The following is a 23,495-nucleotide window of genomic DNA, read 5'->3' as shown; positions in this document are numbered from 1 at the left end:
TGAAACGCCTCCTCGTGTCATAAATTACAAGATGTCAAAGTCCTCCTTGCAGAATTCTTGGAAGGCTTTTCTAAGCAGAGGCAACGTACACACCTGCATTTCCCTGAGCTCTGCACAAACACGCTTGTGTATAAATACGCACCTTTAACCTGGAAATGCAAAGTCACAAATAAACTTTCAACATCTCGAGTTTCAGTGGATTTATTCCAAGTTGAGGAGCACGTAATCAAAGTGATCAGACTTGTCCAAACAGTTCTGCTGTGACACAGAAACAAACTGTATCCCAAAATACCTTGAATAGTTTGATCTGCTTATTAAACACAAGAGCGAGAAGCTACTCTAGCGGCATTATACAAAGCAGAGAGAAAGAAGATATATTCTTCAAGAAGAAAAAAAAAAGCCTGACTATGCATTGTCATTAAAAAAAAAGGTCTCACTATACTTGGTCATTTTTTTAACAAAAAAAAACAACTTACATGGTCTTTTTTTGTATTAAAATGTCATTAAAAGTCATTTTTTGTATGTATAGTAGGGTAAATTCGCTTGAACTATTTACACAATTAAATGATCTAATGGTTTAGTCGTGGGAGGAGAAGAAACAAGAGCAGAAGGTAAGAGAAAGGTGTTGCTTGTGAAAGAGATGCGAGGGTGGAAACGGGGAAATCCAACTTTTACCTCCCAGAGGGCACAATTGGGGTGAGTGAGAATGGGGGGGGGGGTTGCAGGCAATAAAGATGCCACTTCTGATGAAGGTCGCCGAGTGCGAGCCTGCTTGGCGTCTACTGTGGCACCGATTTCCCCCTCCTACAGCGCATACAATGAAAATTGTGTCCGAAAACAATGCCATGCGCTCAGACAGAGTGGGAAGGCCGCATGGCAGCTGAGTGGGGAACCGTGTCAAGGATATGACGTCTGGACAACGGAGCCAGAGCGACTTTCCTTGGGAGGGGTCGCCGTCAAATAGTTGACAGGGTTGTCTTGCAAAAATGTTTTTGGGTGTTACTTCTCGCCAACAATAGCATCATTGTTGCTCTAAACCAAATCAATTGTGCCGAGTAATGACATTTTATTCATATCAGAGAATGAGGCCTTTTATCTTTTGATGTGGACATTACACATAAGCAACTAAGCAAAGATGGCAAAAAAAGCCCCACTATAATCCGTCTCCATGTGTTGCGCCACCGTTAGCATTCAAATATCTATTGCCTAAAGGGCTGATGTAAAAACCCATAAAAGGCCCATAAATAAATGACAATATTCGTAGCAATGAATATCCATTAGTGATGCAGCAGATGTGGTTCAAATCCACTCAAATCACTCGCAACGATGCTCGCACTGACGTATAAACCGGAACTTTCTCTTCCTCGGCCTTTTTCCTGGACTCTGGCGAAGGCTTGAACAGCAGCTGCTCTCCCTTACTTCTCTCCCCTCCCTGCCTCCCTCCCTCCCCATCCTGCCTGCTTCTTCTTCCTCTTCCCTCCTCTGGGTTTGTTTGTTCTCGCTCAGCTCCCAGGTGTTTTCCTGCACGGCAAGCTTCTCTTCCGCTCTGACTCAGGTACAGAAATCCGAGGCTTCCCGTCACCACGCATACTACAATCTACATAACACGTTATGCATATTTCACAAATACACACACACTAAGTCATTCTCCCTCATCCAACAATAACACAACAAAGCTTTCTTCCTGTGCATGGAGGAACAATAGTAGGATAGCTTTGATGACCAAAGGTAGTTTGTTGTGGCCATTCCCTCATCCGTTCCTACATCAGCAGATCAGCAGCGGATCCAAGTTGTCGTACGGAAAAGCAACGTTTATCCTCCTCACCCACTGTCAGGATGTCAGCATCAAGTACCTGCCTTAGTGAACAAAATAAAGCATCCTCCAAAATGTGTGTAAATACAGCTTGCACACTCAGCATTACACACACACACACACAGTTGTTCTCTGCCCTTCTCATTTCCCTGTGTTGTCTCACTCTCTCCATGAGCATCAATACGGCCATTGATTCAATAAGGAGCATGCGTTACGGTGCCAAGGTCAGACGAGCCGTGTTGCCATATCAGTTGCCCGGGACAACGGTCCACCCTACATGAAGCTCATGTCCTCATTGTTCCTATACTTTACTGATGCATTGTATCTGTGTGTCGCTTGGGTAGACAGGAAGACACTTTCAATGTGCGTGTGATGCGTGGGAGAAAAGGAGGCGATGAGTCACGGTGCGCATACCATCGGAACACAAGAGCTCCCCCTGTTGCCGGGGCAGGGGAATCCCAGCGGTGTGGGCGTATTGTCTGGGAAGAACAAAAGCTGACGGTGACATCACAGGACGCCTTTCGCCTACGCCGGTTATAGGAGACCGGAGCAGATGTGCCTATAAAAAGAAATGAAAAATTTCCCGTAAACCGAGAATCGCACCTGTCCGAAATGAGCCGTACTTCATGAAGCTTGGTATCTCGCAATTGGGTTTCAATTCATCTTCATAACGTCGAGCAGGAGGACAGGACACTTCAAGCCCTCGCAACACGCACACCCAGCGGGGAGAGGAAACTGCAACACAATGATAAGGTCTGAGAAGACAATGGGCTCAGCAGTGCACAGACACAAGCCGGGACCAGTTTAGCTCGGAAAGGTCAACAAGCCTCTCCAGCCTCTCGTTCAGTTCCCCCCAGTTATTATTGTTCCACATTATAACCGTTACTCTGATGGCCTTTATTTTGCGTCTGTGGGAGACATGCGGAAATACCAATGAAATATGGAAATGCAGGACAGCTTGGGGGAGGGAAGGGGACTTCTTTGACGTCAAGTGGCCCGTGGATCAGGTAGAGAGGAATCGTTCCATTTTGACTGAAACGATGACATCACTGTCTGAGCAAGTAGGACGCAACTTTCCAAACAAAGTCCGTGAGGCAGAGGTATCTTATCAAATCTTTGGCAGCATCCATTTTGGGATTCATTTGCTTTCTGAACATTTCCAGAGAAAGATAATAGCATTTGGCACCCATTTAAAAAGATGGCATGACTTCAAAAAGCAGCTTTAGTTTATTTTCAATGATGTTCCATGCTAGTAAAGCTCAGCTGGGCCAACTATTTGCTCTTTCTGAAAAGGCTCCAAGCAATCCAAACCTCTAGGGGGGTCGAGTCGAGCGGAGGGGAGGGGCAGCTCCACTTGAGAACATGTCACCAGTCTCTAAAAACAGCATGATTATAAACGGCAATCATTGGTAGTGGCAGCTATTCTTATTTGGGCAGACATTTCTCACCATCTCAAAGCACATCTAATATCCAAATATAATTTGGTAGCTGGAGATTTGTGGCTAATCTGCAACGAGACTCTTTGTTTTGTATTTGGATAAGAGATCGCCTGCAGGCTGCAACAAGAAGAATAAACAAACAAAAAAAAATAGTTGGAGAGATGATGACTTTGTAGTGAGAGGCGAAAGCAGACTTTATTGTCCAGGGGCTCAGCTCCAGTCTCTCACCACCTCCTCTAGCCCTGGCTCTCCTTTTTTACGTGATCAACAATGGTCTATTCTGCGATGGACACACACCCAAAGCCGAGGGCACGATGCAAGTTGGGTGCTGGCCAATGCGGGAGGGTCACTGGCTCTCCATTCTCGTGTGGGAACTTCAATCCTGCCTGCTCAGACTGTTTGGTCATCCTACCTACACTATTGTTCAAAGGTTTGGGGTCACCCAGACAATGTAGTGTTTTCCATGAAAACTCACATAATTGCACAAGGGGTTTTTTTCCTTCTAATCATCCATTAGCCTTCAAACACAATTAGCAAACACAATGGACCAGTGGAGGGACGGTTGCTTGAAATGGGCCTTTATGCGCCTATGTAGATATTGCTTTCAAAAGCAGACGTTTGCAGCTAAAATAGGTATGGAATGTATGGCTGATTAGTTTATGTTATGCACATTGAAAAATAGGATTTTTTAAATAATTTGAAACATTTTATTTTGAAATGTAATTTTTTTTTAATTATTTTAATAATAAATCCTCATTGAAAAATAGAGATTTTATTTTAATGACATTTCTAAGTGACCCAAAACTTTTGCATGGTAGTGTATATGCCCATAAAATTGTGAAAATAATCAGCACGACTTCATAAGAGACTCGACGACGTCATCACAATATCAATCCATCCATTTTCAGTCCGGCATTTCCTTTCCAGGTGTTCTGCCCCGAGTCCTCCATTTTCTTACATTACATAAAGGAACCTTTGCGAGAGAGCCCATTTATTTCTTACTGCCTGGTCATCGGAGTACCAAAAGCCCCCACCTTCTCATGCACACACGCACGCTACAACAATACAAGCTTTTATCACCAAAGGCTAAAAGGTCAATTTATAGCCGTTAGTCATCTGTAAGCCACAGAGGGAGCCCCACACGTGTGCGCCTGCCTCAAAAAGGCCAGACTCGTTTCATTGTCTGATAACATAACATAATATCTGAGGGTCCCTGTCTGCGCCTAATTATATAATTATCCCTTGTCTGATTGAGCCTGAGCGCTCCAGACGAGGGTGGGCCTTTGTGTGGCGAGCTGGAATGTGGTGCGCTTGGCATTTTTCAGCAAAAGGGCATCTTTCTCAAGGCCGCCGCCACCGCCGCCGTCGGGTGACATCACGGCTGCCGGTGCCCACTCTTCATCCTGCTCTTGCTCAGTCCATCATCACTCCGGCCGGCCTTGCTTCATATGTCAGCTGCTTCTATAGGCCTCTCTATCTGCCTTTCCAAACTAATGCCTTCACTTGTGGACAATCCAGTCTCTATTCTGTAAGTGGGCCCCCCCTCCTCCGCCATTGCTCCCAAACTCTGACCTCGTCATCCTCTCTAAGCCTCCAAAATTTGGCAGAGGCAGCTTTCTTGCAGATTTCCAGGTGGAATGTGCAGGATTTGGCGGTGTGATGATAAGACATGACAGGTAGCAGCGTAACGGATTGGTCTGAAAAAGTGGACATGGAAGCAAGTTCTCCATGGCTTGATAGGAACGTTGCTTACGTTTCTGAGCCCGAGCAGGTGCGAGGAGAGATTAGAGGAGCATAGAAGGAGCTCCTTTCTGAATCCAAGTCAAAAGCAACAAGGCGGGCGTCACATAAAACATGTTCTCCGCCATTACAATGAAGGAGCCAGACCTTTTGCTGACATTTACATACATCAAGGGCCTCCAAGAGGATTTTATGAGTTTTCTTTACTTTATCGGAGGCCTTTTATTCTTAATAATGAAAACAGCAGGGTTGGGGGGGTGTTTGAGCAACAGCGGACTCCCTCTGAATTCCTGAGTAATTTAAGAACATTTTGTCATTTTAACAGCCTCTCACCAAGATGGAAACATCTTGAAACAAATCTGGTTGCTTTTGAATAATAGGACTGTATGAAAAGTTAAATCTGATGCGGTGAACAAGCTAGTAGGCAGAATACGGGCAATAGAAGGCTCTTGAGAAATTCCCAGAGAATTCAAGGCTGTGCCCCCCCCCCCGAGTTATCACACAGCACGGAGTATGTGAAAGAATGCTGTCAGGAAAGAGTACTACGTACACTGGGGGCCAAGTATTCTCTTTTTAAGTTGGGCCTCTGTGGAAGCCCCGAGTGAATTTTAAAAAATGCAACAATAAAAGAAGTATACAAATATCATTTGGTTGCAGTGTCAATATAAACAGAGAGCTTGATTAAGTTATAGCTGTGGGACCTCGCTTTTCTCCCCTACTAAATATGGTCTTCAGTGGAAGTACTCCGCAGCGCCCCTACTGGTCGGTAAGTATAGAATTTATCTACAGTATCTTATTGTTGTATTATTTGAAGAAAACCTCTGGGAAAATCAATTACCAATCGGGCCTGTATTTGTATGATGTAGATAATGTAGGTAGTCGTTCTCATTACGTTAGAAGGAAACATTTTTCCTCTGCTGTTCCCCTTCATCTATTGTCTAGCCAGCTGACAGATGGAGGGGGAGGAAGACCAAGGGCAGACATTTCCTGCTATTCTTTGACCATGCACTAATCATGGCATTATTTCATATTCCAGAAAATATATCAGAAGAATTAAAGGGCTTTGTTTGGAGTATAAAATGGCTCAGTTACTTTTTTTCTTACTGCTTCTAATACTAGTGCAGATATATTATGCTATTTATATAGATTAATTGAAATGTATTACATTTCAAGGGTTAATAGGAGAAAACCACTTGCGACTAATAGTTAAATAGTGCCACCATGTGCACCACGTGCATTACTGCTCTATCCATTTCATTCAGACGTTTTTAACATACATGTACTCTATGTATATTCAAAGTCAAAAATATATATAGAAAAAAATAGGAAATGCTAACCTGATGTTATCAGATACTCCTCCCTCGGTTTACTGGATCAAGAGTGGAACCTAATGGGGAGAGAAACAAAATGACTTCATTAGGAATGGAAAAACTCTCATGACACGCATAGAATTTCAACATGTGAGCAACATGTGAGCAATTTGGAGACCAATAAATAGTGAGCGACATGGACGATGGCATTCGGAACTGTGAGGTCACACTTGAACATCCAATAATGACATTTGCAGGTGAAGTGCAGCTGAGGCACTCTTCACAGGCACATGGTATCCATGACAACACATTCCCTTCAACCTTTGTCGAGTGTCTTAGTTGGTTGAAATGTCCAAATACTAGTTTTGGAGGAAATCATTTGGGTTTTTTTTTCTCACTCCCACCCAGGACTTAAACTATAAAATATGTAAAAAGCAAATAAATAATAACTCGGCATCTTTTGAAAGCAAAAAGGCATCAAAATATTTTGGCTTTGTTTCATAAATCTGACACACGACAAGGAGGCACATTACTCGTTTGTTTACTTTATTGGCATTTTAACTTTAAAAAGTCATCCAGCAGGTTGAAATTGAAAACCATTGCAGAGAAATTAACCATGATCTTTCTTCAAGTTACCACGTTGTCTTCAGCAAGATATCAAATGTGCTTGACGTGTTAGAGCTCAAGTTCAATCTTGACATCCATTTTGGAGTTGTAAGGTTCCAGTAGAGGGCGCACTTCTTCAGACAGGAATCTGGACACCTGGAGGAGTACAACGCAAATAAAAGAAGTCATTTACATGCCGTATCACATCATGAAAGTTCTGGTTTACCTGTTGGGGGGCACGCCCAATAAAGGTCTTGGGGTCCAGTATGGAATCAAGTTGTCCCAAAATGGGAGCAAAGTAAGGGTCAGCCTGCACTCGAGACAGCAGGTCATTATCCCCGCCCTCCTGTTTGACCACAGCTGCCGCCTCTTGAGACAGAACGCGGATCTTCTCATGGCAGTCCTGAGACGGCGGTAAGAACAATTCTTCTCCGTAACTACGATGCCGATCGACGCACGATTTGAGGCGTCGCTGATGAGTCTCGGCTCGTACCTGTCGGTTGCCTCCGGCCTTCACCATGGCCATGATGATGTTTTCGGTGGCCATGAAGGGCAGCTCGTGGCGGATGTGTCTTTCGATGACTTTGGGGTAGACCACCAGACCCTCTGTGATGTTCTGCAGAGTGCTGAGGATGATGTCAGCAGTCAGGAAAGACTCCGGCAGGGAGATCCTCCTATAGGAGAAAGAGAAAGTCGGCTGCATGAATTGAAGGAATTTAGGAGCGTGTTTATTACGTCATCAGTCAGCGACAGTAACACGTTTCCCATTCTCAATAATTCAAGATGGCTGACCTGTTGGCACTATCGTCCAGCGTGCGCTCCAGCCACTGCACTGCGGCCGTCTGCAGTGGGTCAGCCATCAGCGCCAACAAATGACGGGCAAGGCTACAGCAACGCTCAGCACGCATGGGGTTCCTCTTGTACGGCATGGCGCTAGAACCTGCACAGGGATGCCAGAGAAAAGGGATGCCGCCGTCATAGTGTAGAGGTGATAATATTGGAATCTGTTGCAAATAAATCTTGACTTTTTGTCCAGATACATGAAACATATGAGTGAGTGGCTGTACCAATCTGTTCTTTCTCAAAAGGCTCCTCAATCTCCTTCAGATTGGCTAGTAGGCGGATGTCAGTACAAATCTGTGGAAAAGTATAGCACATCTCACATTGCGCATCTTCACCACTAGAGGGAGGCATTTCCCTAAGAGTGTACATTACCTTATGAACAGTAGCTCCTAAACTGGCAAGGCTGGATAGAGAGTCGATGTCCACTTTACGGCTATATGTCTGTCCAGTCACTAGGTAGGCGCTGTGTAGTACAAGTGAAAAATGTTTCACTGCTTCAACATGTCAACTCCACAAATGCTTGCTTCTTCTGTGTTGTGTTATGTTACTATAGTCATAATTATTACTATCAGTGTGTTGGAAGTGCACATGCAGGTGTGTAGCAAGTATTTTGCCATTCACATCCAACTATATACCAAAATATTCAGACACTCGGGTGCACTTCACTCTCTTGCCTCTAGAGGGCAGACAATCTAGGAGCACAAATATGTATCCCCAATTTACCTTTTGAAACCAGCCATCTCTGTCACCAACCTGTCAAGCTCTTCCACCTAATGGATGATGAATTACTCACATGACCAGATGTCTTTAATACGAATGTGTCGGGAATTTACAAAGAATTCTTTTACCTTGTCGTGGTCTCCCTGAAAGAGTTGCAGGAAACTGGCCTGGGTGCCAGTGGTACCTTTGACCCCACGGAAACGCAGGTCATCGCGGGCTCGCTGCAGGTTTCGCATGTCCATGGTCAAGTCCTGCAGCCACAGGCACGCCCGCTTTCCGACTGTGGTCAACTGGGCCGGCCTGCGGGCACCAAAGATTTGGACGAGAAAACTACATGCAGTGAAAAAGAAAAAAAAAACGGACTTACTGGTAGTGTGTGAAGCCAAGTGTGGGGAGGTCCGAGTACTTCTCTGCAAAGTTCGACAGTCTGTCAATGACTCTTGCCAACTGTCAAAACAAAAAGAACACACGTGAATTTGAGAGTCATCATTTCCAAATGACTAATTGTGCTGATTTAATTAGATGGATGGATGTGCACACTTGCGGCAAAACAGCTGAGCCTCACCTTAGGTAAGAGAATGTCGAAGCCATCGCGCAGCATAATTAGATCCTGAGGAGGAAGAGCAAAAAAAAAAAAAAAAAAAAAATCAGGCTAGAGCTCACGTTTACACTTAAGTCCAGATACCCGGAATACGCATGCAATTTTTGTTCTCATTACGGTGTTGTCTCCAACGTAGCATGAGGTGGCTCCCAGGTGGATGATGGGCGCCGCGGCAGGGCAGCAGTGAGCAAAGGTGTGCACGTGAGCCATCACATCATGCCTGAGTTTACGCTCCTCCTCGGCCGCCATGACGAAGTCGATGTCCTCCGCGTGGCTCTCCATCTCCACAATCTGCTCGTCCGTGATGGGCAGACCCAAAGCCTGGAGGTGATAGAAGTAAAGATGAGATCAGCAGGATGGAGTTCTGCATGTGAACATGAATTTGACTTTTAGATTCCAGATCCCTGATCAAGGAAATGGCTTTGAATGCCAATCTCAATTTTATGTGCATGCAGGCAATGTGGTTCCAATTACAGGGTTGTTAAAATGGGGAAAGAAGGTCTCTGCTATTGATTTGATTATCAGCTCTGTCTTTTTTTTTGGGGTTAAATTACAGCAGTCATGTGACAGGACGATATAATAGATTAGTAACTGGGCAACTCGGCACCGACCTTAAAATAATTGACTACTTCCGAGGCCTGGCTTGTTAAAGGTCAGTATGTTTCCGGGTCCCCACAGAGCGCGCAAACGACATTAATCTCAAATAGGTCAACAAAGTTGAGCTCTGCTGAGGCCCCATTAGTGGAGCAGTCTCCTGTTACCGACACATTTTTACACACAAACCACACAGAGGCCAGCCCAAGCTATGTTGACTCAAGAAGAATGTCTGAAAGTGCAAATATGGACTGAGAGTAGAAGAGTCATGTGAGGAGATGCATGTGAGCTTGGGGCTGCCACCACTTAACATCACGTTCAATTCAATTTTAAAGTTGCTTACAATCGCTTTGACAGTACTTTTAATGCGGCAAACGTGCACTCAAGAATGAAATCATTTCAACAACAGTTGGCTCAACTATTATATTACAGGCAGACTAGACAATGAATAATTGGATGGTTACAGCTACCAGCTCAGTGGCCTTGTGTCCGCCCTGAGATTGGGAGGTCGTGGGTTGAACCCCCGGCCGGGTCATACCGGAGACTATAAAAATGGTACCCATTTCTTCCCTGCTTGGAACTCAAGTGTAAGGGGTTGAAATGGGGCTCCGCTGCTGCTCCCCTCTCCCCCAGACGATGGATCCAAATCACACAGGGATGCAGCGGACAAATTTGACCACACCCAGATGTGTGTATGGCGATCATTGGGACTTTAACTCAAGTTTGAATAGCAATCGGTTAATACGTGCGAGTGTGTCACATGTATTTTAACATCATGTGAGATTGATTTATTGTGAAACATCAATTAAATTATATGGCAGTGTCCGTACTGGTATAGGCCAAGAAAATACTTTTTTGTTTTTTTAAAGGAATACAGACATGCACATATCCAATGTAAAAGAGACACTGCATGGAGTGTGTTAGCGGTGGGGGCTATTTTTAGAGCAAGGAACTTGATCTCCCTTCGTGAAGGTCGATACATTAGTAAATAGAAGATGCATTTATAGCAAAGGTAAATTGTCATTGCACAACGACCAAATGCCAAACCTTTTCAGCCTTAGCCAAGTAGATCCACAGCTTTCTCCACGTTGTGAACTTCTTCCTATCACTGAAGTTGTAAGCCATTTCCTTGCTTGCATATCTTGAAACCAGTGGTGAACGATATTTCATGAAATCGTCAGCTCCTGCCATGATTCTCAATTGGGGTTGTGCCCACTCCAAATGTTTGCCCTTTTGGCACTGACAGACGCGAGCCAAGAAGCCGACTTGAGCCTTTTGCACGAGCTGCAGGCGCTTTTACGACACTGTATGCCGCCGTACGGCACGTGGTTTGTGACACCTTTAGCCACATACGGCAGAGTGCTGTGGAGAATTTCAAAACTTATGTACGCTTTTAAAATCGATAAACGAAAGGTACCAATGTGCAAAAAATAATGGTTTTCTTTATGCATGGTTAGATTATCAGTCATCGAGGTGATCGCGGCACATGGAGTCATTTGTTGAATGTTTTGGGGGGTTTCTCTTCGTTTTCTGAAAACATACAAAAACGCCTTAGGCAGTTTCATGATAGCATATTTACAAAATACAAGGATAAATAATTCCCCAATGTACGTCAACTCTATCTTACGTCACAGTAAAAGTTTTAACCTGTTAATGATTACTTAAGCACATTACTGGGGATTTGATCTGTTCTCTTCATTGTAAATACTTTCTCATCCTGATTCATCCATGAGAAATAATGCACGCCAAGGGACACTGTTTTGTGTTGCTAATTGTTTGCTCCCTCGCGCGCGCGCGTGTGTGTGTGTGTGTATTATGTAACGTGGCTGTGCATGCATTTTACATGACCGTTTGAATTTATTCATCCGGTGTACGTCATGTGTGTCTGCGGGCGTCCTATAAACAGTTGTGCTTGGTGCAGCAGCTGCAGGATACATTCAGCTGTAAATAAGGTGTTCTCGCCTCTTGAATATCTTGTAAAGCCCCCGCCCCCTTCCTCTCGCTCTCTCTCTCCCCCGCTCTGTCTATCCATCTTTCTATCTGTCCTCCTCACCGCAGTCTGCATCCACTGCCCACAGATGCTGCTGATGCTGGTGCCGAGCAACAGCGTTCTCTTTTGCTTTAAATGTGATGAAACATTCCGTAATTGCTGCTGCAAGGATGGACACCTCGGGTACACAGAGGTTGCTCTGTCCACTCAGATAGATCAATGAGGTAAAGAGGGTTAGGGTGCTGACACAACAGAGAAGTGGGATAAGAAACAGAAGGAACGGCGCAAAAGATTGGGGCGAAGGGTTAAAAAGATTACCAAAAAAAGTGGGGAGGGGGAGTTTGAATGGCAGAGGAGGAAGACCACAGAGGGCTAGCGCTGCAGTAGAATGAGGGTCAGAGAAGAAGAGCACTTGAGCCGCCAGCTTTCTGCACCCTGCTTAGGATCCATCGCCGCTCGGTGCTCTCTCTAAAGAGGCGACAAGAGGCATCCACGGTGGAGGCGAGAAGGAGACGGAGGAGGGGGGCTGAGGAGGAGGAAGCCAGAGGTTCTACACACAAGATGGCTGCTGTGTCCTCTGCCTCTGACACTGGTAAGTGTGTTTTCATCCTTTGTCGCACACCTCCAGCTCAGACCCTTTCATTCCATGATCAGATTTAGGTTGGAAATTCTCGACAGCGTCAATCCTGAGAAACTGTTGCTTTAGTCCTTGTGCTCGGCAGCACGCAAGGAGTGTGTCAGCAGCACGCAAGGAGCTGGATGGCTCTCTATCGCTTTGCTCCCCCCTCCCCATATCAATGAATGCTTCCCGTTTGTATCAGCCCTGCAGAGCCATTTGGAATGTATATCATTTTCAGTGTTGACATCACAATGCGTACACTTCCTAACTTTTGCTTTGAAAAAAAAAAAGATCACGTTTGTGTATATGATGTGCTTCCTGGAAAGCGTTCGGGGTTCCGCTTCTTCTCTGACCCACATTTCTTTTTGGGATGGAAGAGAAAAAAAGGCAGCATGCTGAGAACTAAATTAGAGTCATTGAAGGAGAAGAGTTCTCAAGCTGTAAAGGAGCTCAGATGAGGGAGATTCAAGATTTTTGCCAAAGAAAACTATTTGGAAGCAAGCATTAAAAAAAAAAATCTCTCTAACTCCTGACTAGCATGTACTTCAATTATGATTAACTTAAAATTAATCGCACATAAACAAGCACTTCTTAAAGTTTAAAATGGTGTTAAATACAACAGAACTTTACGAAGTGAGGTTCTTTTGAATACCACTCCATGGCGTATTTCTTTTTATTTTTTATTGTTCAGCTACTTCTTACTGATGTCCCCTAGTTTCAGCAGGCGACGTCAGGGGTCGTCACCCTCCTGAACGCCGGCTGCTGATCCTCGGGGGTCCAAAATCTGGTAAGACCTCCTCAGCCAACAACATCCTGGGAGAAGAAGTTTTCGACGCCGGGACGGAGACTACTCACAGCAACGTGGGTCAGACGGAGATCTTCGGCCGTCGAGTCACGGTGGTAGACACGCCCCCATGGGCCATCCCCAGCGACGCAGAGGACGACGCCGAAGCGGACGATAACGGAAACACGGGCGCCGAGTCGGAGAGCCTGCCAAGACCTCCGCCCAGCCTGGATAGTGAAGGGCCCTGCATGGGGGCCATCCTGTGCCCTCCCGGACCTCACGCCATCCTGCTGGTGGTGTCCGTCACGCAGCCTTTCACCGACACGGAGAGGAGAGCCGCCGAAGAGCAGCTCGGGGCGCTGGGGGGTGGAACGTGGAGATACTCCATGGTGCTTTTCACTGGAGTGGACAAGTTGCAGAAGGGCGTCTTCATTGAGGAGCACATCGCAAACACGGGAGAGGCCTTGCAGTGGCTGGTGGAGAGATGTGGAAGCAGGTACGAGACTGACCTCCTGCACACAAAACAGAAGAAGTATCGGGAGTTGAGTAAGAACCTATGAGGAACTTGTGGTTGCAGGTATCATGCTTTTGATAACAGCTGGAAAGACACAGAGGACAACACACAGGTGCCTGAGCTGATGGAAAAGGTGGAGGAAATGATCACTGACAATCAAGGTTAGCTGACCTCAGCAATATGTGCAGCTTTTTTTTTTTTAATATACGACTGTTGGATGAATGCCGGCTTGCTTTTTGTTCAGGTTGGTACTTTGAGGTGAACGAGCTGATTTTGCTGGAGGAGGAGCAGGCGAGAAGAGCTCTGGAGGAGGAGAGGATGAGGATGGAGGAGCATGTTAGGCAGAGAGAGCAGATGATTGGAGGTCCTCCCAGAGGTATGGAGGAACTTTTTGTAATTGTTGAATATTTGTTCCTCTTCTTTTTTCCTTGCTCGTCCCGGCAGAACTGAGGTTGCTGTTGTTAGGCTGGAAGGGCGTCGGAAAGAGCTCCGTGGGGAACGCCATCCTGGGCCGTCGCTTCTTCGAGTCTGGCCAGGAGACGGACCTCTGTCTCCGAAGGCAGGCGCTGGTGTCCGGTCGCCGGGTGACCATCGTGGACACCCCGGGCTGGGACTGGTTCTCCGTGCGGCGCACGCCCAAGCGCATCCGTCAGGAGTCGCAGCGCGGCGCCGCCCTCCTGCGACCTGGGCCGCACACTCTGCTGCTGGTTCTCCCCGTGGTCTCCTCCCTCACCGCCCGGAAGAGAAGAACCCTCCTGGCCCACATCGAGACTCTTTTCGGCGACGGCGCCTGCCTCCACACCATGGTACTGTTCAGCTGCGGGGACTGGCTGGGCCGAACCCCCATCGAGGAGCACATACTCAGAGGGGGCCGGGAGCTCCAAAGACTCCTTGAGTACTGTGGGAACTATTACCACGTCTTGGACAGTAAGACCCCTGGCAAGGACAAGAGCGTGTCCAATCTCTTGGATAGGATCGAAGAGATGATCAGGGAGAACGGCGACAAAGCTTTCCTCCCTGTGCAGACCGAATGGCGTAAGTCTTCAAATATATGGAATGCGGCTCTTGGCTTTTGAAAGTGTTGGCACGCTTGCGTTGCATCAGACTAACAGTGTGCCGTTGTTGCCTTGTCATCAACATTGTCTAATTGAATTGTGTCGCATTTGACAGTGAGCGAGGAGAGCTCTTACTCATCCGACAACACCGAGCCTGAGGACGACTGTCGAGGCTGCCAGCTGCAGTGATCAAGGTGAACGAACGCTCGGAGCTTCGTTGTTGTTCTTTCGACGGTGTACCTCATCTAGAGAGCCATTCTAGATGGTTTAGGAAATAAGGGGGATGGATTGATGGTGAGTCGCTCTGGTTGAGGGGGGAAAAAAAACATGATGGATGAGCATCACTTTCACTCTTGCGGGAGGAGTATATATTTACGGTCACACACTGTTAGGATTTAAAGTTGAAGAGTTGAGTTGAGTGACGGCACATCAGAAGTCTAATCCGTTTTAATCACGAGGGGATTTGTCCAGAATGACACTATCTGGAGAAGCCAGCTTGTTACGTGGAGGAATGTTTTTTCTGTTCCTGCGGCTTTCTTTTGGAGAAGAGCGTCAACTGTGTGGCTTCTGCTCTTTGAGTCCACTGAATCGGCATCAAAACACACTTCCCGTGCCAGATGATGATAGATGAGGAATCTGTTGGGAGCAAGTGCACTTGTCAATGTTTGCTCACTCCCTCCACGGCGCCTTTTTGCACAGGAAAGTGCATCGTTTTATGACAACTCTGAGTCATATTAAAATTATCATTTAAAAAAAAAAGCTGACTTCATTAATATTTGATATGCTTCTGCTCGGCGAGTCAGGGTTGAGGCGGTCTCACTCTCTCGGGTGAAATCTGGCCCTTTCACAGAATAGCTGGGTAATGCTGATTGAAACGCTGCAGACACGGGTCACGTCAAATCAAGAAATGCTGGTTTGCAGCAAGTAGAGGAAAGTGAGTCTCTACGCTTTCCGTCTCAGTAATTGACTTTGATTCTTTTGTGCTCGTAGATCGCCTTCGTCCATTAAGCAAATTGAGTCGTAAATATTGTCTGGTCTGCAATGGTTCTCATGCTCGGGCTGGAGACAAAGAAAGTAGCGTGGGGAGCCGCCCAGGTTTGGGCTGTCTGGCTATGCTTGGCCGTTTGTGCTAACGCCACCGCCGTCCAGTATTTTGTTGACAAGCTCAACTGGGCTCTACGTGCCTCAGCATCAAAGCGAGATCGAGCTGCAGGGCTTTCGCATGCTACAGAAACCAGCTCACCTCATGAATCACTGGAGCTCTAAAATAGGGCTACTAAGGAACTTTTTTCTACAGCTAAAATATATAAACAAACAATACAAGATATATATACACCCAGCTGTCTGAAGCATGTTAGAACACTGCATGCAGATTAATGAGTTCCTTGAGATATGATGGCAAACCTGACTTTTTTTTTCTTTCCACATTTGAAACCTGCTTGGGAATGGGAATATTCTGGTTGGACTTCACGCCCTTCCCTGTCATTTTTCTAGTTGCAAGCAGAAATGAGAACCACAAGAACCTTTTGCTTTAGTGACTCTGTGCTTCACCTAACTATGTAGCCTACTGCAGCACTTGCAAGCATGACTTAACAATTTGATATGTGGACGTTTCAGTCGTTCGTTTGAATGGGGAGCGTTCCTCTGTGGCTTTATTGTATATGCAGCGTAATATTTACATTGTAAAGTATGTTCTAATGTTGCTTTTTAAGTGAAGCATTTTGCACTACGTTTCGCCACTTTACTGTAGCTCAAAGTGATGTTACTTGCTGTGTCGTTTGTCGTAATGGTGATGATAACATCATCGGCACTTTGTTCATTGTCATACAATAAAAGATACTGATATATTGTTGTGTATGTCTGGCGCTCATTGTATTGTGTTGCAGTACTTATTTAAGGAACATGATCTCCAAATATATATGTGTACATAAGGAAGAGGATTAGGGCCAGTGGAAATGCTGAAAATAAATAAAAATCGTGTTACCTTTTTGTCAGTTTGGTCGGCTCCAAACTTTAGTTATTCCCACCACGACTTGCCTTCATTTCCGGGTTTCCATTACGTCACAGAGCTGTACGTAACAATAGTTTTTATATATATTTTTTTTTAAATATATGTGAACGCAACGAGGCCTGAACTTCGGCTTTTTTCGTCTTTGATGACTCAGTAGTGACATCTTGTGTTCAAGAAAAAAAATGTTTCATATACGTATTTTAAATTTTTTTTCCCTTTTATTTCTACGAACTTGGGTATTATACTGGTTTGCGACAATCTTTTGATGACCTCACTCAGCATCCCATATTTACAATATCAAGGCAGATTCCAAACTGATGAGATTTCCAATGTATGCTGTTCCACACCATCTTAGTTGGCATTATTCCAAATCTGGATAAGGAGAACAGATGAAAACCAGTTAAAAGCTGAATGAACACATTTTGCTTTGTATTACTCAAGGTTTGCAAGGTCAGCACCAGCATCAGCCTTTTCCCTCCTTGCCTAGGGCGGGTCCAATGCAGTCTTTTAATCCCGCAGATGCTCAGGTCATGTAAAATCAAAGCCACGTCAGACTTTTCATGCTGGACATTCCAATTTTCTTCCCCACAGCATTGATATGGTCACTGGTTGTGCTTACCAAAATGTTGTCCCAATCCAAACTTGCTTGGGTGCCCATCAATTATTTTCATCATTATGTACCATTTCCAAAAGACATGAAACGCCAAAGTAATACATTTCATTTTTATTTCCAAGTCATAATACAGATGGTTTTAGTAATACATATTTAAGAGCTTAAAAGACCCAACTATATATAATGACACCTATAGATTTGTGAAACATGCAAAACGTGGAACATGTTTCAAAGTGTACCGAAGCTACTCTTATAAATTTTAAATACCATAAGAAAGGTGATAGCATGCGCTAAAGTTAAAATCGTGGATACTATGCGCGCAAACAGTAGAGGTTAGTTCTCCGACAGATAAACACAGCGAGCACATGTCCGCTCTAACGCCTTCTATACTACCCGTCAGTGCTCAGGGTCCGCTTTTCAACCTCGCCAGACGGACTTCCTCCATGAGCTCTTTGAGGTACTCGATCTCTCGTGCCATAGATTCGGCCTTCTCTTTCAGCTCAACGTTCTTCCTCTCCAGCATGGAGTGCTCGGTCGACAGGGCATCCTGCTCCACCTTCCTTTTCTGCCGATAGCGAGTGGCTGCCGTCTTATTCTGCTCCATCTTCTTTAATTTCTTGTTCTTTGGAGCCTTCAATGTTCCTCTTTCAGCTGCACCTGAAGATGACTTGACTTGAACTGCGGGCAAAGGGGGTCTATCTTTTGGTTTGGGATCAGGGTATGGTCTGGCTCTGGAGGACCTTGTTAGGGGCGATGCTGCGGAAGAAGAATGACTAATGTTGGACCGAGTGGATATGGTGGAGGGCGCAGTCGCGTTATCTTTCGAAGCCAACACAAGGACAATTCGGGTCGGTGAAAGGGAAAGTACAACCCTTTGGACTTGAGGCAACACTGTGGCTACCACTGGCTTCACCTCATCCATGGGAACATCCACTTCACTCCCCAAGTCGAGGGTGTAAGCCGGGGATGAGGGAGAATCGACACATGATGAGGAAGAACTTGGGGAGTCAGCAGGAGTGGGTTCAGATTTGATTTCGAACTCCTCTTCGGGTTCTGGGATAAATGGGACAGGGGAGGGAACATCGCACGGATCGTTGTGGGAGACTGGTTCTGCTAAGGAGATAACTAGGTCAGAATCAACAGAGGGCGGGTGACGAACATCTGGTGAAGGATCGGCAAGACTTGACAGAGTGGGTATCGGGAGTGAGTCGAGCTCAATGGGGCAATCAAAAGTGGCCAGGAGGTCATCTGGATCACTGGGATTCTCTTCATTGGGACTGCAGGTGCCTATCAGGGAGTCCAGGTCCAGGTCACTCAGATCCACTCTTTCAGCCATCCAGTCCAGGTCACCAAACACATCATCTGAGGGTAAAATGGGCACATTTAAATGTATTCACTGTCACTTAGGACTAAGAGTCACTAGTAATATAATAATATTACCTTTGCTGTCAGCCGAGACCACCTCTGTATCTCTCAACTGCTCTGATTGGTCTGACCAGGGGAACTGAAGTGGATCAGATGAAAACTCAGTTTTCCCCTGGAGGACGGCCGGCGGCGAACGAGGGGGAGAATAGAAGGGAAGGGGAGAGGAAGAAGAAGACAGAAATGAGGAGTTGAATGGTGACACTGGTGATGCGACTCCATCCACTGAGGTTCGTCCTCCTTTGTGATGGTCCTCTCGGTCAGGGTGAAACGCAGCTGAGCCCACGGCGTCAGCCATGGGAGAGGAAGGCTTCCACAGAAGAGCCTCCATGTCTTCCAGGCCAAACAGTGAGTTTGTCATCATCATGGTCATAGTGGCTGTTGTTGGTCACAAGAGGGGTACGTGACAACGATATGAGAGTGCCGAACTCTTTGCTGTCGTTTGCAGCAGTGCTGAGGGTTTCCACGTGGGACCTGGAAACAGACAAAGACATTTGGTTACGATTGCTATTACCTTGACAGACAAGTTCTCAAGGAGCAATAAGACAAAAAAAAGCTGCTTAAGTGGGTAAGAACTATTTTGAGTTTATTCATTTTTGTTACTATTTGTAACTATGCTTCATAAAAAAGTCCAAATGGATAACAGGTCGCAGATAGTGTTTCTCGTGTATGTATAAATGATGACAACACTGCCCCCATCACTGCAGGGGAAAAGCTGCAAGTCACGTGTTCGTATTCTCGTGACTGTGACGTCATTCACAGCTTAAAAAAAGGTCAAAGAGTTTCCCTCCCCCAGACGCACAGAGCCGCCATTTTACCACGAGGTAATTAGCTTGTTCGACAGCCACGTAGACGCTTCAAAGTAGCAAAATGACAACACAACAAGGAATAAAGTCAAAATGTTTATGGATTTTAGTGGATTTAAGCATAATTTAACCATACGGGCGCGTTGAAAAACCCCAAAATAAAAAAAAAATTCCCGACGTTAGGAGTTGCATCAGTCCGTTAATCCTTCGTGATAACATTCACTTCGTCTGCGATCAATAACATTTCAAACGGATGTACTTGATATGTACTAGGGTAAGTTATGACACGACGTTGCCGATAAAAGACGGCCATGCTAACTAGCTAGGCCCACCACACCTTAACGAGGAAGTCACAAGTTTTAAATCAATACTTACGACATATTTGCTGAATTTGAAGTAATTCAGTGCACTGGTTGGATGCACTGTTTTGTTGGCTGCTGCTGGGTCGCTGCACACGTTCACACTGCCATTTCGGCAAAATTAGGCAGATGTCGGGGAATTCTTGACAGACGCTTGTGATACGGAAAGCAAAATGGCGAACAGGGAACTGTTGTTGAGTTAAAAGTGTGATCCGCCCTCCGATATCATTCCGCACTAGGCGTGTTGGCGATCACTCCGCTAAGGACTATATTCCGTCTAGATGACGTGTTTCCGGGTCCTTGACGTCATGTAAAAAAAAAAAAACTTTTTTCTATAGATTTATTCAGAACTTAATGGTGAACTATTAAAGAATACGAGATAATTACAAATGACAACATTCTAGAACAGATTTTAGTTTTTAATGATGATATATTTTCACAGTTTATGCAATATAAAAATCAAATGAGGTACAAAACAAAAATGCCAACAGTCTAGAGGGACTGTAATGTGTTTTTTTTCTTCTTCTTCTTCTTTTTCTTATGCTACAAAAATTGCCATACAAAATTCAAATAGTCAAGCTCCTCCTGAAGATTTCGAGCCAGCAATTGAAATCTGCCTGAGAGTCTGCTCTTTGTGGACTTCCTTAACCGTTGTTGCCCACCTTTTTCCTTAAAATACTGATCCATTTCTGGAGCAAAGGCACATAAGAGCCTCACAGAAGACAGTCCGCTTGTGTACACATTATTTTTACCATTATTGATGTTGTTTATTACTGACTGTAATTTATGAGCAACTGTCAAAGCATCAGGCAGAGCTCCAGCCTGCTTTAACCTCTCAAGATTGTGCCTTTGCACCTCCGTTATTTCACAGAGAATAAATTTCAGACACTGTTCTATGTCAGCAACATCTAACATGTAATTACGGACCAGATTCTCGATCGTGTTTCTGTCTCCAACCTTCTTGGTGGCCTTAGAAGCACGGGCACCCATTCCTCCTGCTGCCCCCACCATGCCAACGCCAACAGCTGTAACGGCCAACGAGACGCCCATGGTAAAGGGTGCCAAGGCTATTCCAAACACCGCAGCCACTCCTCCCACCGCACCTGTGGTGCCTCCAGCAATGCCCATAGTTTTGACCATTTTCTTCTCTTTGTCCAGAAGCTCAGAGAAAGAATGAAAATTTGAAATATAGGATTGCAGACGTTGACTGCGCCGTGTCATGAGAATGTTGAAGAGATGAAGAACCTGCTTCGTGTTCAAAGCTCTCTGATTGAAGACCCTTTAAAGTGAGAACAAAAATTGATGAATTAAAAAGTGTTTTTTTCATGTTTTATTTATTGGAAAAAAAAAGTTAAATAAACTATTTACATTCATACATGAAATTATCATAATATACTTGTGGTTACCTTATTTGATCCTCTTTACTGAGTTCACACAAATATGGAGTCACATGTGTAGTCTCTGTCAAAAGAAATCAGCACATTAGATCCAATATAGTTAGAACATCTATTTTGTTCCACATTTTATCAATGGATATGATCTTAAAATGTCACATGGTCTACTCACTTGATATTGTTCGCATCCATTCAACCAGCTCCTGGGCATCCTGTGATTGAGAAAAACGCAGACTGAAATGTACATTTTCTCTTATAAAGTTTTTCCTTGCCGCATGACATCACAATTGCTGTGTTCACACATTCTTACCTGGTTATGTGTGTTTTGAGAAGAGTTGAGGTTGAAGACATTTTGCCTGGGTGCTGTTATTTGAGGTTTCAATGCCGCCTGTGCCTGGAACAGATTTTAGAATCAGATTATAGAATCACATTGGGTGTGTCTGTGTGCATGTGTGTGTCTTTCGAACCATGACATCCTTTTCTGGCAGAATTTCCAGGTATGCTTCCTCCTCAACTTCCGTGTATAGGGGCTCATCTGGTGATATTACAGGTGGCGTAATCTGTGGAAGACGACAAAAGAATGTATATATATATGTACTACATCAAAATCAACGAAACACATTTTCCTGACCGGCACTTAGATTTTTTTGAAAAAATAACTGCGACGCAAGTTTTAACTCACATTTTCCAATCTGGGTTGGGAGGATTTCCACCTTTCGGATTCCTGTTGAGCTGAAGTTTTCCTGATATTAAAGTTGCGTGGAGGGGGTGGAGGGGGATGGCCAGGACGAAGTACTTTTCCATTGACACCTTCAGGCTGGAGATATAGCAAAGCTTTTTGAGCTGATGTGTTGATGACTAATTAAAAGAAAAATAAACTACTTCATACCTTTGTAGGTGTGTTTGTCATTGATGTTCGATCACAATCATAGACTACCATTTTGGGATTAATGGCATTGACGTAGATGCCCGTTGGTGGCTCCGGAGGTGGACAAAGGGGACGGCGCCTCTTGGAGTCAGCGCAGTTGTTCTTTGGGGAAGTCTTTGAGCAAATGAAACACATACTGAGAAAAATGCAGAAATAAATCAACACTGTGATTTTTTGTATTTACTTAATTTTATGACTTTTATAGTATTAATTGATTACCACTGGTGCTGCTGCATATGGAAGAATGGAGGACCTCATCTTTGTTGGTCAGTGGTTGGATTGATTGGCTATCTATCTTGGGCTGTAAAGGTTCACAGATATTATTATTAGTACTTTTTACTGCTATTGTTCATCTGTGTCACTATTAACATTGCAACATTTTTTTTTTTAATTGAGACTTTTACATTGTTACGTAAAGTGGCATTTTTATCCAACGTGTGATATTATCTGACTCCTCAAGTGAATCTATTATTTGTCACCAACTGTTACATAACCAAGCGTTTTCAGGGAATTCAATAGAACTATGGAACAAAGTAGTTCTTTTTTTAAAGCGCTGAAGACACGCCACCTCTAGATGTCACACCCAGGTACTTCCCCCCCTTTGTCATCGATACCAATGCAGCACGTTTTGTTTCATTTATCTAGTTTATAAACTCAGCAAATAATTGCAATTTTTAAATATTCTAAGGAAGTTGTTTAATAATAATAACAAACTCCGCTAAGTCTAGGTTAAGGCTGCCATTGGCAGCAGGAGAGGGGAAAAGAAATTCTGGCACAATGCTTACAGCCTTTTATGCACTCAGCCATACATCCATCATCCCTATAGATACAAGTGTTATGTCACGGAAAAAAAAATTCCACCTGCAGTCGCTCGTCAATCATATCTGATTTTCATTACAATGCTGCAAAACAAGTCGTGTAGTAGACTCGGACTTGGCTCACAGGAATTAGAGAGGAAGCACTGTGTGTTAAATTAATTGTATTTCATGAAGAGAATCCGGATCCAGACGATTACATTTAATAGAAACTTTAAAACATAGAATTAAGGTTCTGGTTACATATTTACAAAATATACATAACACTGAAATTGTAATGCAATCAGTCTTATAGTTACAAAAAAGACAAAACAAAGAGCTGGATTCTTAATGAATCGATGAGACGTGCATTTTGTTATTTAATAAAATTGCAAATTTATGCTTACCGTCACCTTTTCAGGCCACACATGTTTATCCGTGAATATGGATTCGGTTGCTTACTCTTGGTTTGCCTTTCCAATACTGCCCAGAGTCATTTAGTGTGCGTACCTCATAGCTCAGTGTCACAGGTGGGTGGGT

At 44.6% G+C, this 23,495-nt stretch overlaps 4 protein-coding genes and 1 long non-coding RNA gene across 11 annotated transcripts; 1 reads left to right on the top strand and 4 right to left on the bottom strand.

The window, feature by feature from the left end:
* Nucleotides 1–1,052: 1,052 nt before the first annotated feature.
* LOC119125546 lies at nucleotides 1,053–6,509 on the bottom strand. Of its 2 annotated transcripts, none has more exons than XR_005098494.1 (3): nucleotides 6,330–6,509; nucleotides 2,228–2,372; nucleotides 1,053–1,857 (listed from the first exon to the last, which is right to left on the bottom strand). It is a non-coding gene; the product is annotated as an uncharacterized LOC119125546 (long non-coding RNA). The 2 variants fall into 2 exon arrangements; XR_005098495.1 differs by lacking the exon at nucleotides 6,330–6,509 and adding an exon at nucleotides 2,417–3,485 and having other exon boundaries at nucleotides 2,228–2,292.
* A 311-nt stretch (nucleotides 6,510–6,820) lies between these two features.
* Nucleotides 6,821–10,981, bottom strand: adsl (adenylosuccinate lyase). Its single transcript, XM_037255954.1, has 12 exons — nucleotides 10,714–10,981; nucleotides 9,190–9,393; nucleotides 9,037–9,081; nucleotides 8,839–8,918; nucleotides 8,600–8,771; nucleotides 8,475–8,521; nucleotides 8,124–8,214; nucleotides 7,976–8,045; nucleotides 7,701–7,848; nucleotides 7,402–7,582; nucleotides 7,135–7,311; nucleotides 6,821–7,064 (listed from the first exon to the last, which is right to left on the bottom strand). The coding sequence occupies exons 1-12, from the start codon at nucleotides 10,855–10,857 to the stop codon at nucleotides 6,978–6,980; spliced, it is 1,446 nt and encodes a 481-aa protein (XP_037111849.1). The 5' UTR covers nucleotides 10,858–10,981; the 3' UTR covers nucleotides 6,821–6,977.
* A 715-nt stretch (nucleotides 10,982–11,696) lies between these two features.
* On the top strand, nucleotides 11,697–16,476 carry si:dkey-110g7.8 (GTPase IMAP family member 8). Of its 2 annotated transcripts, none has more exons than XM_037255949.1 (6): nucleotides 11,697–12,248; nucleotides 13,000–13,555; nucleotides 13,637–13,734; nucleotides 13,818–13,949; nucleotides 14,018–14,608; nucleotides 14,744–16,476. In XM_037255949.1, exons 1-6 carry the CDS (start codon nucleotides 12,218–12,220, stop codon nucleotides 14,815–14,817), a joined length of 1,482 nt encoding a protein of 493 aa, XP_037111844.1. In that variant the 5' UTR covers nucleotides 11,697–12,217; the 3' UTR covers nucleotides 14,818–16,476. The 2 variants fall into 2 exon arrangements, with proteins under 2 accessions (XP_037111844.1, XP_037111843.1); XM_037255948.1 differs by having other exon boundaries at nucleotides 11,699–12,248; nucleotides 12,991–13,555.
* An 872-nt stretch (nucleotides 16,477–17,348) lies between these two features.
* Nucleotides 17,349–20,065, bottom strand: atf4b (activating transcription factor 4b). Its single transcript, XM_037255985.1, has 3 exons — nucleotides 19,856–20,065; nucleotides 18,693–19,148; nucleotides 17,349–18,614 (listed from the first exon to the last, which is right to left on the bottom strand). Exons 2-3 carry the CDS (start codon nucleotides 19,045–19,047, stop codon nucleotides 17,656–17,658), a joined length of 1,314 nt encoding a protein of 437 aa, XP_037111880.1. The 5' UTR covers nucleotides 19,048–19,148; nucleotides 19,856–20,065; the 3' UTR covers nucleotides 17,349–17,655.
* Nucleotides 20,066–20,242: 177 nt separating this feature from the next.
* LOC119125440 lies at nucleotides 20,243–23,490 on the bottom strand. Of its 5 annotated transcripts, none has more exons than XM_037255976.1 (9): nucleotides 23,363–23,490; nucleotides 22,381–22,462; nucleotides 22,123–22,297; nucleotides 21,916–22,050; nucleotides 21,701–21,793; nucleotides 21,544–21,627; nucleotides 21,406–21,445; nucleotides 21,246–21,300; nucleotides 20,243–21,118 (listed from the first exon to the last, which is right to left on the bottom strand). In XM_037255976.1, the coding sequence occupies exons 2-9, from the start codon at nucleotides 22,395–22,397 to the stop codon at nucleotides 20,383–20,385; spliced, it is 1,335 nt and encodes a 444-aa protein (XP_037111871.1). In that variant the 5' UTR covers nucleotides 22,398–22,462; nucleotides 23,363–23,490; the 3' UTR covers nucleotides 20,243–20,382. The 5 variants fall into 5 exon arrangements, with proteins under 5 accessions (XP_037111871.1, XP_037111870.1, XP_037111875.1 ...); XM_037255975.1 differs by having other exon boundaries at nucleotides 22,123–22,275; XM_037255980.1 differs by having other exon boundaries at nucleotides 22,123–22,263.
* Nucleotides 23,491–23,495: the final 5 nt, after the last annotated feature.

The sequence above is a fragment of the Syngnathus acus genome, chromosome 8 (assembly GCF_901709675.1).
Source record: "Syngnathus acus chromosome 8, fSynAcu1.2, whole genome shotgun sequence".
NCBI classification, from domain to species: domain Eukaryota; kingdom Metazoa; phylum Chordata; class Actinopteri; order Syngnathiformes; family Syngnathidae; genus Syngnathus; species Syngnathus acus.
This window is presented reverse-complemented; position numbering and strand designations above follow the sequence as displayed.

Coding starts and splice junctions, on each gene's coding strand:
- adsl (XM_037255954.1), bottom strand. CDS start 10,857: ATGGCAGGAGCTGACGATTTCATGAAATATCGTTCACCACTGGTTTCA. Junction 8,522..8,599: donor TTCAGGGAGACCACGACAAG/GTAAAAGAATTC, acceptor ATCATCCATTAG/GTGGAAGAGCTTGACAGGTT. Junction 8,215..8,474: donor GAGATGGCTGGTTTCAAAAG/GTAAATTGGGGA, acceptor TGTACTACACAG/CGCCTACCTAGTGACTGGAC.
- si:dkey-110g7.8 (XM_037255948.1), top strand. CDS start 12,218: ATGGCTGCTGTGTCCTCTGCCTCTGACACTG. Junction 12,249..12,990: donor GTCCTCTGCCTCTGACACTG/GTAAGTGTGTTT, acceptor GATGTCCCCTAG/TTTCAGCAGGCGACGTCAGG. Junction 13,735..13,817: donor AATGATCACTGACAATCAAG/GTTAGCTGACCT, acceptor CTTTTTGTTCAG/GTTGGTACTTTGAGGTGAAC.
- atf4b (XM_037255985.1), bottom strand. CDS start 19,047: ATGACCATGATGATGACAAACTCACTGTTTGGCCTGGAAGACATGGAG. Junction 18,615..18,692: donor GGTCTCGGCTGACAGCAAAG/GTAATATTATTA, acceptor TTTTACCCTCAG/ATGATGTGTTTGGTGACCTG.
- LOC119125440 (XM_037255976.1), bottom strand. Junction 22,051..22,122: donor TGACAAACACACCTACAAAG/GTATGAAGTAGT, acceptor CTATATCTCCAG/CCTGAAGGTGTCAATGGAAA. Junction 21,794..21,915: donor CCCAACCCAGATTGGAAAAT/GTGAGTTAAAAC, acceptor CGTCTTCCACAG/ATTACGCCACCTGTAATATC.